At 38.1% G+C, this 16,693-nt stretch overlaps 2 protein-coding genes across 2 annotated transcripts; one reads left to right on the top strand and one right to left on the bottom strand.

The window, feature by feature from the left end:
• Positions 1 to 244: 244 nt before the first annotated feature.
• On the top strand, positions 245 to 9,075 carry parla (presenilin associated, rhomboid-like a). The gene is made up of 10 exons (XM_051698427.1): positions 245 to 604; positions 975 to 1,170; positions 4,238 to 4,351; positions 4,439 to 4,568; positions 6,299 to 6,394; positions 6,577 to 6,726; positions 7,188 to 7,258; positions 7,582 to 7,683; positions 7,778 to 7,875; positions 8,704 to 9,075. Exons 1-10 carry the CDS (start codon positions 525 to 527, stop codon positions 8,828 to 8,830), a joined length of 1,164 nt encoding a protein of 387 aa, XP_051554387.1. The 5' UTR covers positions 245 to 524; the 3' UTR covers positions 8,831 to 9,075.
• Positions 9,076 to 9,226: 151 nt separating this feature from the next.
• LOC127441256 (interleukin-20 receptor subunit beta-like) lies at positions 9,227 to 16,484 on the bottom strand. Its single transcript, XM_051698448.1, has 7 exons — positions 15,331 to 16,484; positions 14,636 to 14,759; positions 12,487 to 12,674; positions 12,258 to 12,382; positions 11,490 to 11,637; positions 11,169 to 11,320; positions 9,227 to 10,625 (listed from the first exon to the last, which is right to left on the bottom strand). The coding sequence occupies exons 1-7, from the start codon at positions 15,452 to 15,454 to the stop codon at positions 10,497 to 10,499; spliced, it is 990 nt and encodes a 329-aa protein (XP_051554408.1). The 5' UTR covers positions 15,455 to 16,484; the 3' UTR covers positions 9,227 to 10,496.
• Between the last annotated feature and the right edge of the window lie 209 nt (positions 16,485 to 16,693).

Raw genomic sequence — 16,693 nt, 5'->3', positions numbered from 1 at the left:
AACAAAATATATTTGTGACACAAATACAGACCTCTTATTGTTGTTTTCAGTATTAAATGACCATATATAGTCTTTGGTTGATGTACTCATCTCATTACTCGTTTGGCTGTTGTAAAATAAAGTAGGGATTACAACAGCGTCTCAGCTGGAGGAGGGACGGGGCGATAAAATGGACGAGTGGTCTTTTATGCGCATTTGCGCATATATGACGCAGCTACATAATCCTCGAACATTTTCAGTTGTAACATTGGTGTGGGAAAGTATCTAATCATCATAGATATCGCTTCACTGTTCCAACTGTACCGCTTATACAGTTTCTATCAAATGGAAGTGCTCTGTGTCGCTTGATCTTTATACATGTTGAGCGTTAGGACTGATGAGTTGCAGACTCTTGTTTGAGAAGTGCTCGTTGTTGTTGTACCACGTGGCTCTGACGTTGAGAAACAACAACAGTGACTGGAGCGTGTTACAAAACACTATTACGACACGGCAGTGGGTATACACTGCAAACCAGTAATCGGGACATGGCATGGAGGGGTTGCTTTAAGAAATGGAGCACAATAGACACGATTAATGTGCCATCCCTATTTCCAAAAAGCACCAGGTAACCACTCAAAGTTTTGCATGGATAGTTGTCGCGCATTGCTAAGAATGAGACGCAGTTATTCAATCACCTCAAGTGTTGCAAAGTAATAAGGCATAAACTAATACAGGTAGTGAATCACACGAGCTGAGACAGTATTATAGCAACATGCATTATAGTCATTTCTTACAAGGTCTCATCATGGTGGTTCTTTTGTGTATTATCATTTTTGTATGTCTTGCTGTACTCAGTACTGCTGATAATGTTCTCACACTAGAGGGCATCAACCTCTAGAAAACCTAAAGGTCATTATGCTGCAATGCCAGGGTGAATGTATATGAGATTACATTATGAAAGTTGCACAACAACAGGTATTTCTTTTCCTTGGTAGGTTTACCACCCATCCTCAGCAAAGATGTGGCTTCCGGAAAGCTCAGAAGCAAATGGAAACAAAAAAGGGTGTGCACGAGGAGACAGATGTGGGTGAGGCAGGAAGACATAAGAATGCTGTGCCACCTCAGCCAGAGGCACCTGTGCCACCCAGGAAACCAGGTCGACTCTTCAGACCCCTGGTGTTTACCGTGGGGGTAGGTTCATTCTTAAAGCAGAGTTTCCACAACCATGGAAAACCTGGAAATATCAGGGAATTTTAAAATTGTGATTTCCAGGACTGGATAAGTCATGGAAATTAGTAAAATCTTAAAGACTCATGTAGGGCTGCAACTAACGATTATGATGTTAATCGATTAATCTTCGATTATTTCTTCGATTAATCAGACAAAAATGAAATTTTAATTCCTGTATTTCATTAGAAATATGATTTTAATAATATTTTCTCTATCATTTCTCAAACGAGTTATCATGCAAACATATTCTTCACTAGGCTGAAAAGTGACATCACTGACAGAGCTTCTCCATGCTCGCTGCAGATATCCAACTAATTGATAATTACATTCATTGTCGATGATTTTCATTGTTGTTAATTATTTATTTTACCAATTAGTTGTTGCAGCTCTAGACACATGGAAATTTCTATGAGTATAATTTTTTCTAGTTTTACTCTGCTCTAGTATATTTAACTAGACTGATTGATTGATTGATTTTGTGTTCAGCATAGATATACAGTACTGTGCAAAAGTCTTAGGCACATAAGATGTTTCACAAAAGCATTTTTCTTAATATGGTTATTTATATCTTCAGCTTTAATGTGTAAATAGGAAAAATACATACTTTTAGACTCCCAAACATTACTTTTTCAAATAGAAAAGATTAGAATAGAAGAACAGGGAGCCCTGCAACAGATGTCATGGCCCCCACAAAGCCCCCCACTGAACATCGTGTCAGTCTGAGATTACATAAAGAGACAGAAGCAATTGAGACAGCCTAAACAGATAGAAGAACTGTGGTGTATTCTCCAAGAAGTTATACAAAGTAAGTTATAAACATTCACTTTTATTAAGTTATATAAAAAAATTAGTCAAAGTTCCTACATTACATGATATTAAAGCTTGTTTAACAAACACCTGCAGAAACACGTGCATAAAACATGGTACATTAAACTCTCTTTTGATAACCATACACCTGCAACACAAATGCTAGCCTTGCAGCATTGTTTATCAATTGGGTTGCTAGGAAACGCCTCTGGTGACAGTCGAACAGCAAGCTAATGGGAGGGTCATCTTCCGAGCATCTGGCAATGGAATGCCTTCATGGTCGGAGATCAGAGATATCAAGTAGGAATATCCCACATCCGAGTTGAATGGAACGCAGCGTGACTCAATATTTCCTTGCAGGAACGCAGAAAATTCGCTCACCCAATGCGAGATGGAGCCGTTCTCTCTGACATCTGCAATTCGCATGCATGAAAGTTGGGGTTGGGGGGCATGCCTGAACTAGTTGATACAGGAAATCAGCAGCCTAACAAAGAGGTTGACTGGCACAAATTATTTTATGTATTTTGAAAGTACACAAACACCAAACTTAAATGTATCAAAAAAATTTTTTCCAAAGACTTTAAAATACAAAGTACAAAATAGTATTTTGTATTTCAAATACATGTATCTGAAATACTGCACATCCCTGTGTATATATATATATATATATATATATATAACTCAGCAAAAAAAGAAACATCCTCTCAATTTCAACTGCTTTTATTTTCAGCAAACTTAACATGTGTAAATATTTGTATGAACATAAAAAGATTCAACAACCAAGACATAAACTGAACAAGTTTCACAGACATGTGACTAACAGAAAAGGAATAATGTGTCCCTGAACACAGGGGGGGTCAAAATCAAAAGTAACAGTCAGTATCTGGTGTGGCCGCCAGCTGCATTAAGTACTGCAATGCATCTCCTCATGCACCAGATTTGCCAGTTCTTGTGTGAGATGTTACCCCACTCTTCCACCAAGGCACTTGCAAGTTCCCAGACGTTTCTGGGGGGAATGGCCCTAGCCCTCACCCTCCGATCCAACAGGTCCCAGATGTGCTCAATGGGATTTGCTGGCCATGGCAGAACACTGACATTCCTGTTTTGCAGGAAATAACGCACAGAACGAGCAGTATGGCTGGTGGCATTGTATCATGCTGGAGGATCATGTCAGGATGAGCCTGCAGGAAGGGTACCACATGAGGGAAGATGATGTCTTCCCTGTAACGCACAGCATTGAGATTGCCTGCAATGACAACAAGCTCAGTCCGATGATGCTGTGACACACCGCCCCAGACCATGACGGACCCTCCACCTCCAAATCAATACCACTCCAGAGTACAGGCCTCGGTGTAATGCTCATTCCTTCGACAATAAACGCGAGTCAAGCCATCACCCCTGGTGAGACAAAACCGCGACTCGTCAGTGAAGAGCACTTTTTGCCAGTCCTGTCTGGTCCAGCGAAGGTGGGTTTGTGTCCATAGGTGACTCTGTTGCCGGTGATATCTAGTAAGGACCTGCCTTACAACAGGCCTACAAGCCCTCAGTCCAGCCTCTCTCAGCCCATTGCAGACAGTCTGAGCACTGATGGAGGGATTGTGCGTTCCTGGTGTAACTCGGGCAGTTGTTGTTGCCATCCTGTACCTGTCCCGCAGGTGTGATATTCAGATGTACCGATCCTGTGCAGGTGTTGTTACACGTGGTCTGCCACTGCGAGGACAATCAGCTGTCCTTCCTGTCTCCCTGTAGCGCTGTCTTAGGTGTCTCACAGTACGGACATTGCAATTTATTGCCCTGGCCACATCTGCAGTCCTCATGCCTCCATGCAGCATGCCTAAGGCACGTTCACGCAGATGAGCAGGGACCCTGGGCATCTTTCTTTTGGTGTTTTTCAGAGTCAGTAGAAAGGTCTCTTTAGTGTCATAAGTTTTTATAACTGTGACCTTAATTGCCTACCGTCTGTAAACTGTTAGTCTTAACGACCGTTCCACAGTTGCATGTTCATTAAGTGTTTATGGTTCATTAAACAAGCATGGAAAACTTTGTTTAAACCCTTTACAATAAAGATTTGTAAAGTTATTTGGATTTTTACAAAATTATCTTTAAAATACAGTGTCCTGAAAAAGAGACGTTTCTTTTTTTGCTGAGTTTATTATATATATATATATATATGGCTGCTTAGCAGTGTGTCGAGTCCCTTGTTGCTCTAACACCATTGCAGTTTACAGGCTGCTCCTTCGGCACAGCTGCCATCTTGCAGTATGAGTCCGTAAAGTCTCGAGTGCAGATGGCCATGGAGGAGGCCAAAGAGGGGAATCAGAATAAACTTCGAGAGGTATCAGTGTGAATGAGCCTCAGAACCATTTTTAAGCCCATAGAAATCACAAATGATCATTCAAACAGCTGTCCGCATTCTGTGCAGGCTGATGACACAACATACTGGCACAACTGGTGGAATCAGCTTTCACACTTTCAGAAGCAGGTGATTCTGGTCATGTCTGTGATCGATGACTGGTGGAATGGACTCAGTGAAGGACAAAAGACTGTCACAGGTTTGTTCTCAGATTTTGTTCAGGTTAAGTGCTACTTGTAATGCACAAGCGATCTTCTGTTGGTTTTTATTCACCCTCATGTTGTTTCAAACCCTTATGGCTTTCTAATGCGGAACACAAATGGAGATGTTTTAATGAAGATCCCCATGTCTTTGAAAGAAAACGGCAGTATATAGTGACTCACTCTTATGGCCCCCGCGAAGAACGAATGGGTGTAATGTCATTTAGAACATAATTTGGGCAAGAAGGTGTTTCTGAGTTTGTTACATTGATTTGTAACAGTTCGCCAGGGCAAACTTTCAGGAAAACTTCTTACTGGCTGCTAAACAATTACTTACTGCCATTGGTCCATGTCATCGTAGATATGACCTGGAGCTTCACCTACTTTGAGGCCGACATCTGATTCCCATTTATTAAGTTAAGATTAGTCAACATGAACACACGAGTATGCAAATTTACCTACACCTGCATGAATGTTCAGGAAGAGACAGTTTCCAAGAACGCCATGTGATTTTTTTAAAAATTTGTTTTACTAGTCAAAAAAAGAATCAAATCTTCTCAAATACTAAGGCATGAAGTTTTTGATAAAATATTTTAGTGTCATATTGGTTGATGTTTTACATGTAGTCTTGAACGTCCTCATATTTACCTCATACCTTTTTACCTTGTATTTTAATGTACATATAAAACGCCTCCCACAGCAGCTTTGCAGGTGTCTGAATGTTTGCAAACAGAATGTCGTTGCTCAGCTGTTTCAGACTTCTTATTGGCTCTGAGCATAGAACGAAGAAGAACTGTGAGTGTGCCTTTAAGCTTAAAAGAAGACCCGAGTTTTTATTATGCGAGAAATTGCATTTTCTAGCACTGAAAACAACTCAAGTTCTCGTGTGAGCGTGTACAACTGTGAATGAGCCTCTCTCATAGCGCTCATTAACATGCAATGGACTTCAAGATTTTCCAAAGAATAATGACTTAATTAGAGACTATTTAGCCCGAGACAGAGCACTTATATTCAGATGAATTGGAGAAATCGAAACACCCAATATGGCGGATGTAGAAACGGAAGTACCACCTTTCAGGTAAAAGAGCCAGTCATCTGTTTAGATACAGACATCGCCTGTCAGTTAACATGAGTTTTTTAGCGTGATCTAAGGTAAAGAAGCACAATTAATGAAACATTTGTTGTCAGATTTTACTGCTGATTTGAAAAATGTTCTTTGATCATAATCTTGACCAACCATTTTGGAGATTTGTGTCTTTTCCAATTCAAGTAGATAGGAGCTGTGCTTTCATGCCGCTTGTATGCATAGAAAACAGCTGCCCGGGAGTGTTCCAAAGATGGCCACCAAGTGGACTGACTTGCCTTGAAAGGAACTTTGCTTTGTTTACTTTGGTGAGTTGTTTATCACCAAAGCCTATTGTTTGTCTTCAGAAGACTTGGAATATGACAGATGAGTCACATGGACTTCTTTTATGATACCTTGGGGTCCTTTTTTAAGCTTCAAAGTAAGGCACTATCCACTGCCATTGCATTGAAAAGATGCAGGGGAATCTTCATTAAAAAAAAAAAATCTCGTTTTGTGTTCTGCACACAAAAAACAATCGTACAGGTTTAGGACGACAAGAGGGGAGAACATTATAATTTTCATTTTTGGGTTAACTCTTCCTTTAAGAGGTCTGTCCATAATTATGTCTCCTTTCTGCTATTGACATGTGCCTTTGTTTCTTAGGTATCATAGCTCTAAACACTGTGGTGCTGTGTTGTTGGAGAATACCTTCAATGCAACGCTCCATGATCAAGTACTTCACCTCTAACCCAGCATCCAGTAAGTGAGCAATGAAAGCCATTTGATAGGTTTCAAGAGGTGCACTGAGATATCATAACATTGCTTGAGTGCATTTCTCTTGACAAATACCTTTGGTTGATGTGTCATCAACATTATTAGCAAAATCAGTTGTCCCTGATACCTTTTGTCCCCACCCTCCACCCTGTTACTTTCTGTTTCAGAGACACGGTGCCTTCCCATGGTCCTCTCTTCCTTCAGTCATTACTCTTTCATTCACATGATTGCCAACATGTATGTCCTATGGACATTTTCCACTAGCATTGTCTCCCTACTTGGGAGGGAGCAGTTTCTGGCCCTTTATCTGTCTGGAGGTACTACTTACTGATTGTTTATAGATCCCCAAATATGTTATCTGTATTTTATTGCATGGCTATTTAAAATAATTAATTCCGATTGGTCTATTGCGGCATTATGCAGTCAGATATTGTTGTACATTGACCGCTAAACTTCACAATTGACTGTTATCCCAGAAAACCAGTTTCCTACAGCTCATAGCCGTGCTAGTATCATGTCTCTCATATCACTCCACAGTCACTTTTTTTTTCTCACAAATTAAAATAATTTTAACTGAATTTTAATCAATATTTTAAGTAAATGTATTTATTTGGTAAGAAGCCATGTAATAAGCGGAATAATAACACAAGACCCCTCTGATTCCTTTTTGGGAACTGTCTGGGTTTAATTTGTGATAATGACTGGCTTAAAGTACATTTTCCCTTGGTGCATTCTGTTACAGTCTACTATGAAACCTTTTTCATTTTCTCCTGTTAAGGTGTTATTTCCACATTCATCAGTTATGTTTTGAAGACTGCTACAGGACGTCTGGGTCCATCACTTGGAGCTGTGAGTTTCCTGCATCAACCTTTATTACGTTTAAATCCAATTTAAAGTCTATGTATATCAGGGCAAGCAGAGAAAATGTTGAAACATTACACTGTTGTCCCTTATGTACTTGCAGATAAGTCAACAGCCGAGTTGTAAGCAGCTCTAAATTATTGATATTATGTCTCTAAACCAGTTTTTAGACAGTTCAGTTGTTATAACTATATTCTGAAGATGTTATAACAGGAAATGTTAAATACCGCCAGTGTTTTTTTTTTAGTTCAAGTGAAATCGAATTTGCCATAAAAGCCCTCTCTCAGTGAGTATTGATCTGCATTCTGCAGTCAGGGGCCATCATGACTGTTTTGGCTGCAGTCTGTACCAAGATACCAGAAGCTAAGCTGGGCATCATCTTGCTTCCTATGGTCAGCATCACAGCAGGAAATGTAAGTGTGCGCAAATTAAATTCAGCTATCTTGTTCGTGTTAATGTGTGGAGTGAGTAAAATGTATGGTAGTAATGCTGGTTGATGTGCTTTAGGCTTTGAAAGCTCTTGTTACCTTGGATACAGCTGGTCTTCTCTTGGGATGGAGGTTTTTCGACCATGCGGCCCATCTCGGGGGTGCTTTGTTTGGAGTGTGAGTATCTCAATGCTTTCCATATATTTAGCAGGTTTATTATTATTTCACAACAGTGCCCCTAGAGGGAACACGGAAATAGAGCGCAACAGTGCCGTCCACTTTTTCAGCCGCCTTGATTCTTTCATTTCTTTTATAGACTTTTCATAAAACCCTTCATAAAAGACACAATATTACAAACTTTGACTTGAAGCAAAAAAGTTTTTGAAAATCAGACAAAAAGACAAAGGTACAAGACTGTGTACTTACCGTTTTTACAAGGGCACAAACTACAATCCCATGAAGCATTGCGAATTAAGTAATCGGACATAAAACGATAGAAATAAATAAAACTATTGATGTTAGGTTGTTGGTTTTAAGTATAGAAACAATATGGTTTACGATTATTTCGAAATATTCAGATATATACAAATATATACGTAGTTTGAGGGTGAAGGGAGACTGACTTGTTTGCGTCATTCACAGTGCGTCATGGGAGTGGGCTGTCGCTTGGGGTTTGTTTGGTGGTCTTTCTTGGCCGTGATTTTCTGATTGGTGGCTCTTTTAGCTGGACTATGGGTAGTGTAGTTGTACACCAGGAGCTCCGTTTTTAAACATGATTTTTAAACAATGAAGTTTAAAAATAACGTGGACTGGTAAATTCAACAGAAGCAAATACCATCAGTGAACAACCTCAGAGCTCACGGTAGGTCTGTCTTTAAAGGGTTATAAGTTAAAAATCAATTGAGGGTTAAAAATCTATTTGTCTATGGAAAAAGTGTGTGGGATTTTGACTTCTTGAACCAGACTCCTGTCTTTAACTCATTGTCTTTTCTCCCCTCCTTTCAGGTGGTACATTGTATATGGCAATGACATGATCTGGAAGAAGCGCGAGCCACTGGTGAAGTTCTGGCATGAGTTACGGAACGGGTCATCTGGCAGATCCCGACCCGGTGGAGGTGGTGGTCATGTTTAGGATTGTTTAACTACATCAGAATCACAGGATGCTCTCATATTGCATATTGAATGACACACATTCAAAAGATTACAAGAACTGTCCAAGCACAGTGGGAAGCGCACATGCTTGTGACACCTAGAGCTGCTGGACATGGATTTTGTCCCAGTACCATTTCCCCTCTCTTTGCCCCTCCACCATCTTGTCTCTTCTATACTGTCCCATCATTAAAAGCAAAACACCCAATAAAAATCAAATTATCTCAATGGTCCTCAGCAGACTTATTGTCTGAGGACAAAGTTATTGATCTCCTTGGAATGGAAATCAGTTTGTTTGTGTTCAAGTGTGTGACTGGATGCTTTTGCAAGCATGCATGTACAGTACTGTTTTTGCTGTTCTTGTGTGTGCAAGGTAAGGTGAAATACATGGTAAGGGCTTCTGTGCTCTTTAGAAATTGGCAATGTTTTTTTCTTAATATTAATTTATTTATTAGAAAAAGTTCTTGGATGGACAGCTGCCATGATCTCTGCTTTAATGTGGACTCTGTAGATTTGCGTTTTAATTTCACGCTTCTAAACGGCCTTAAGAATATTGAGCACAGTATTATCCTATTATACTACTGAAATTTGCTTAAGGAAATCTTGTAAAATAAGGTTCTTAATTACCTGCAACTTGGTGAGTAAAATTACATTTAGCAAAATAATACTTCACATACAGACACTTTAAATATTTCAAACAAGTCCATTACATTTAAAAAACTTTTCAAAATTTAAACAAGGATTTTAGAATAATACTTAATTTAGGATATGGGCAATTCTTGTAATGTAAAACCCTGAATTTCCTGTATCCCTGTCTTGTTTACCATGTAGCTTATTATTTGTAATTTGTAAACTGCAAATCAAATAACAAAAGTTGTTTATTAACCGTCAAAACTATTTAGATATAGCTTTGTCCTAACATATGTTTGAAAAAAAAAAATACATATAGAAATGAAAGTAAATGTCAATGAGAGCACCACACTGTTGCCCTCTTGTGCATACAGCATGACATCAAGAAGCATTCATATTTTGTTTTTTGAAGTTTCCTCTCCTGAAGATGTTACATGTGTTTTAAGAAAACGTGGGATACAAATTAAGTGTGATACTGTACAAATCCATGTGATATGGATGCACGTGCAGAACTCTACATAAAGCTCCACAGATCAGTGAATTATCAAAGTTATTTTGATGCTTTTAGCTACCAATAAGGGTATAGGACTCTCAGCTTCATTGTAAAAATGTTTTAATATTTAAATCGCTAATTCTGCAGATTTCCCCCCTAAAATCAGTGCCGAAAATGCAATAAAAGGCTGCAGATTCCATTGGGGCATTGAAATGAGCACTCAACGTTTACAAGTGAGAGGATGCATAAAAGCAAGCCTGCTGTGGCTGAACGTCAGAATTTGTTGGACCAACAATGCTTTTTCCTGAGTTCTGCTGAAAGAGGTTGATCTTTCAACTGTCCCATTTAACATCAAGAGCTGGTCTGAATCTAACGCCCGACCCAAAACTTCTATTCACAATCGCCATTTCTTCAGTCAAAATACCAAAGGTGGTCACGTTTTGGGTTGTAAAGCAGTAAGTAACAGCTGTCCATCTCTTAGACACAACTGCTCCAGTAAATGTGTACTTCAGTTTGACTTTCAGTCTTATGTTCTGCACTCCGCCTCCACAGCAGTGCACTGACCCTCTGCAGAGGGGAGCAGCAAAAGTGGGTCTGTGGGCTCCAGTGAAACACCTGTACAGAGAATGTGAGTGCTGGTGGGCCAGTCATAAAGCTGGAAAAACAAAAGCAAGTGGTCATGTTCATAAATAAGTCAACACTTGTGTTTTGGAGTGTTTTCCGTTTATGTTTTAATCAAGGCAAATACAACTTAATTGTGTCAAACTTTCACTAACACACCATAACAGTGTTAAAATTGAGTTTTCTTTTATGTTGTCCTTCCCTTCTTACCAACTTACAGTACGTACTTATTCATTCCTTTGATACTTCCTTCTGTACTTTTATTTCATACTTATTCCATCCATTCTTGCTTTCTTTACATACTTATTCCTTCCTTCCATACTTCCTTTATGCATTTTCTTCTGTACTCCTTTCTTCCATACTTCCCTCTTATTACTTTCTTCCAAACCTCCTTGCATACTTCCTACCTTACGTACTTTTGTTATGTCCTTCTTTCCTTTCTTACTTGCATACTTTCTTTTTTCTGTACATACATACAACCATCTGTACTTCCTACCTACCTTCCATACATACATACCAATAAACAAACTTGGGCAGGAATTGTTGATCAGGTTAAAAAAAAAAAAAAGACACTTACTAGTACATTTGGAAGGGGCTCTCTGTGGCAAATGGTTTGTTTAATCTGTGGACCAAAACGTGCTGCTGACCAACCCAGAATACTGGCCATGGCAACTGCTACCACCACAGCTATGCTTACCATCACAGGCTTTACAAAGTCAGATGTCAGTTCTAGGAATGAAATTGTGTCAATGTAAACAGCCTAGGACAGCACAGTATTTTATTCATTATCCTGTCAATTCTCTCTTTACAATTGTTGTCTTAATGCATATTTTTCAAAACATGTCATACTGAAACCATTTCTTTGATCAAAGTTTCACGACCTGTAGTGATCACTCACTAGGGATGAAGACACACTGCTTGTCAGTGCTGCAGCTCTTGTTAATGGCCTCTACAAGTGCTTTTGCCTCGAAGCACATCCTCTTTTCCCCTCGATGTGCAGCGATGGAAAAATGATAAGGATAAACTCTGATCACATGAAGTAAAGCCTGCAAGACATTCATTAGCAAATTTGTCAGACTGACTGTCAAAAACAGTGGGGCTCAAAAGTCCAAGTTGAAAATCTGGGATTCAAAATCTAATTTAAACCTGAAAATAAAATCATGTAGTATTTTGACAAATGTAAGCAAAGAAGTGTTAAAATGGAAAATAAATATTTTAGATTTCACACTATTTCAAAGTTTCAATTCAAGCAAATTTGTGACTAAGTAAACTCCCCAGATTTCTTTGCTTCAACTGAAGCACACAAGATGCTGTGTGATCATGCTAGATAACAGGGATCATCAGGTTTTGCACAAACTTGTGAAGTCGAGTGCATGCAGTCATTGAAGGGATAGTTCACCTAAAAATGAAAATTCTGTAATCAGTTACTCACCCTCATTCAGTTCATTTTTGGGTGAACTATTCCTTTAAAGCAAAACATGGACATAAATACTAAAATGTATTTTTTCAACTTAATTTCTCATTCAATTTGTTATGCTGATAACGTAATTTGTAATGAAAGTGGACCCCACTGTGTATCGAGAGCCAAGCACAATAATCATTTTGAACTCAGTTGCATAGACAAAGAATTTGTTGCAAAAACAAAAGTATGTGAAGAGATTCTTACATTCTGTTCATTCCCCTCCCTCCAGACTCGTAGGTTTATGATCATATCAGGAAGGACTGTACTGAAGTCCACTTGAATAAGGTCTCCCTCCACAGCTACCATCATTTTGGGAGCCAGCAGCACAGCTATTCCAGACAAAAGAAAAGATGTGTGGTTCCAGTAAGCTATTTTTAATGTCTCTTATTTTTAAAAATAAATAAATGCAACAATCACTCCAATAACTCATAACTATTTCTCCTGTTGAAGGTTGCTGGTAGTTGTGCCCATGATTTATGGCCGTCACATTTTGACTTTATGCGTACGCTGTAGTCAGAGTCGGAGGCCAGGTCAGCGGTCAGGTCACACTTGCTTTCACTAATCTCTTGGCAGTCATATGCATCCACCCAAGTTCCATTCAGCTTGTGTAACTCATACTCCCTGAGAACCAGAGATATGCAATATAAACTTATAAGAGGACTGAATGTGTTCAGTATAACATTTTATAAACACACATTTTGCCCACAGTGAATATTTTTTTGATTGATGAAATGTGTCAATATTTAACTTACAAGGGAAAGTCTTTGATTTGACATTTTCATTTTGAAAAGGAACCTTACAGTATATGTGCATTTGTAATGATTGCTTCATGCAGAGTCCCTCAACATGCTTCTGTAATAGGTGGAAACTAATTTTAAAGGGATAGTTCACCCAAAAATGAAAATTCTTCCATTATTTACTCACTGGTGTCTGGAGTGGATGAAGAAGAGAAGAGACACAGGAGTGGAATCTTTAAATAATACATGCTGGAGTGGAACAAATGAAAGGCTCAACAATAGTAATTGCTGGAATGGAACAAATGCTGGAACAACCACTAAAGCTTAACATCAAAAGCTAAGCACACCGTAACACTTCTTAAACTCAACATAACACTTCAAGGACTGACAAAGGAGTGGGTAAAACTAGAGGATATTTATACAAAAGGAATTAATGAGTGATTGGAATACAGGTGAGGATAATAAGAAACAGATGGAAGTGATGAGGGCAGTGCACTATGGGAAATTAAGTCTGGGGAAAAACTTCAAAATAAGAGTCCTTGAAGAAGATGATGGAGACAGACTGTGACACTCACCCTCATGCCATCCAAGATGTGTATGACTTTCTTTCTTCAGCAAAACACAAATAAAGATTTTTAGAAGAATATCTCTGCTCTGTAGGTCCTTACAATGTAAGTGAATGGTGATCAGACCTTTGTAGCTCCAAAAATTACATAAAGCAAACATAAAAGTAATCCAAATGACTCCAGTATTTAAATCTATATCTTCAGAAGCAATATGATAGGTGTGGGTGAGAAACAGAACAATCTTTAAGTCCTTTTTTACTCTAAATCTCCACTTTCAATTTTACTTTTACATTTCACTTGCATTGGACCAACAGAGCTGAGATATTGTTCTAAAAATCTTTGTGTTCAGCAGAAGACAGAAAGTCATCCACATCTGGGATGGCATGAGGGTGAGTAAATGATGGAAGGATTTTCATTTTTGGATGAACTATCCCTTTAAATGATGCACGCATTGACAAAAAAAAAAAAAAAAAAAAGAAAAAAAAAGTAAAAGGATGCATAAAACTGTGTCTGCCTCTGGCTTGCATTGGCTGGACATAAGAATTTGTTGGACAAGTATTGTTTTTCAGTTATTCTGGAAAAGTTAGATTGTAAACGTATTTAAACTGTCCCTTTTTCTGCCAGGAGGTGGTTTAAATCATTTTAACATCAATCATCATGATTTTGCTTGAAATAATGGGCAGAGACAACTAAAAACATTAAAAAAATGAAAAAATACTCATTCTGCCAGATGTAGTTAGCATCTATCTAATGTCAACTTGTTGAAGATTTTATCTAGCGAAACAAGTCTATAGACTAGAACAAAAACACAAAAGAAATGTGTGAGTTTTTAGCATTAATGCAAGAATTGTTGCAAATAACTTGATGTCTGTGCATCAAAAAAGTGAATATGGCAACCCTACCGTGAGATTTACAGTGCATATGATACTCCTAGATACAGATAAACTCTGTATTTCTTTAATGTGTTTGCATAACACCAGAAATAAAGCGGATCTCTCAGAGGACTGTTCAGTCACCAACAAACAAGTCTTAAAGCTCGGTAAACAATAAAAACGATTGCTGGGCAGTTTGTGGTCATGGTACTAATGTAGAGCACAGATTGCATTGGCACAATATTTATTGTAGCTACATCTCAGCATAATATGCTGAAGGTTTGTGGACATTTAAGCTGAATATGCCACTGTAGCACATTAGCCTTAATCCTAGAAGCAAAAAAAAAAAAAAAAAAAAAAAAAAACTTGAAATGTTAAATATAATGACTCCCTTAAAATATGCTTACCCCTGAAACTGCACAGAATAGTTGACAGTGAAACAGTGTGCCTGCAAAGGGCTCCATATAAGGATGTGCTTCATGTTTACAGACTGCATTGAGATGTTTAGAGTTGTGGGGAGTGAACTTGAATCTGAAATGGATGAATATTTTGATCAATTTAGGGGAGAATATGTAAAACTGTGGCCTTGATCTTTGTGCTAATTTTTAGTTGACTTTGAATACTTGCAAAAAATAAATTTCTTGGAAGGTGTCGGAGAAAATGAAACCCGTTGAGGGTATGAAACATAGCTTGCACGCAAACACACACATACAGTACATGCAGTTCAGTGTCCACAGCCTCCGGCAACATTCATTTACACACTGTATCCATCAATATTCTTTGAGAAGCTTAATCCTTGAATTCATCACATAAACCATTCAACCATTTAGGAACATACAGTAAGTACTCAAGTGCCAAAATACATTACATCACCTGTTATAACCCCTTCTAACTATACACATTAAAAGTAATATCTAAACAATTTTAAATCCAAGTTAATACAAATGGCTTTCTAGGATAAACAGAGGCTAAGAGGATAAAACTAGTTTATCCCAAAAAAAAAAAAAAAGAAAGAAAAAAAAAGAAACTTTAACATCAATACAAACAGAATCAACTTTTTTCACATATCCAAGTAGACACTGTAACTACAGCAGATACTCACAGTTTATGGTGAGGTGCAGGAGAAGAGGAATCAGGTTCTTAATCAACCTGCTCTTCTGTAACATAACCTCCTTTTCCCCTTTAGTAAATGACCAGTCCTGGTCAAGCCCTGGGCCACTCTTCATTGGTCACAACCTGAAATATACCAGCATTGTTCTACTGTCTCTAATAAGAGTCTAGGCTTGTAATATGACCCTTGAGAATGATGCCAAAGTATATAAAATGTACCGACAGTCTTAGCGGAGGGAGGTATTCCTCCTGTCACCTGTCTCTCTGCTGTCAAGTTCACCTTTACACATAATTACGGGCTAAATGAGAAACTAAGACATAGCAAATGAATGAGTTGCAAGGGACATTGTGACTTGTTGGGTGAGATGCCACACGTCAACTAAATGGACCTGTAGGACCTGTTTTTAAATTTGTATTATGGTTGTGTATTTGTCAGTGTGCTTTAGAAATAGATTATGAAACAATGTCAAAGAGGAAAGGTGTTCACTGTGTGTATATTTTCTGTGTGCTAATAAACTGGGCCAGTTGAGAAAGTGAAATTATTAGAAGTTGTATTGAAGCTGCTGTATTTGCTATTTTGCTGCACTGCCCATATATGAGCAGTTTATGAGGAATGTATCTTACTTTCAAAATCACTTGAAAACATTTGTCAAAATCTTTTAGTCTATTTAAGGACTCTTTAAGTCAGTTTAACCTATTCCTTAAATATGAATGCTTAGATAAACAAACACAATGAATGGAATTTTTCAGTGAAACAATAATACACCAAGAATACACAAGTACAAATGTGAGTATACAACTGGAGAGACCGGTACCAAAACAATGTTAACAAAGGTTGAACTGAATTCACAGGGCAATTGTTCCATAAATGTCAGTCCGGGCAAGTTGCAGCAGATATTTAAATGTTTTCCTATACATTTATTATTATTATTATTATTTTACTTTTTACTTTTTATATATTTATTTTGCAAAACAATAGTTTGATATTTTTGTATGTTACCTTTTATGTGTTTTATGCTGTTTCTGGAATTGTTTCAATATTCCTAACAAAAATACTCTGTCCATGGTGGTCCATGTTTATGGCAGAATTTGTTTGTTCATGAAATGGAAAGATTTATCCTGAAGATGGCAGAAGTGTGTCTTGCATATCACGGCTGTGTGAATGTTAGCTTGCAGGTAGGCTATAACCTATGCATGCACATGAGCCACAAAACTGAAAATCACTCCTGTGATTGTTATGAAATGTGATTAAGCATAATCTCACATTAAAATGGAAAGGTTTTATTCATTACTTTTTGGACCATCAGTGATTTGGAGCGTGGCATGATTGTTGGTGCCAGATGGGCTGGTTTGAG

Source organism: Myxocyprinus asiaticus, chromosome 5, assembly GCF_019703515.2.
Source record: "Myxocyprinus asiaticus isolate MX2 ecotype Aquarium Trade chromosome 5, UBuf_Myxa_2, whole genome shotgun sequence".
Classification (NCBI taxonomy): domain Eukaryota; kingdom Metazoa; phylum Chordata; class Actinopteri; order Cypriniformes; family Catostomidae; genus Myxocyprinus; species Myxocyprinus asiaticus.
Note: the sequence above shows the minus strand (reverse complement) of the source record. Positions and strands in the feature narration are given on the sequence as shown.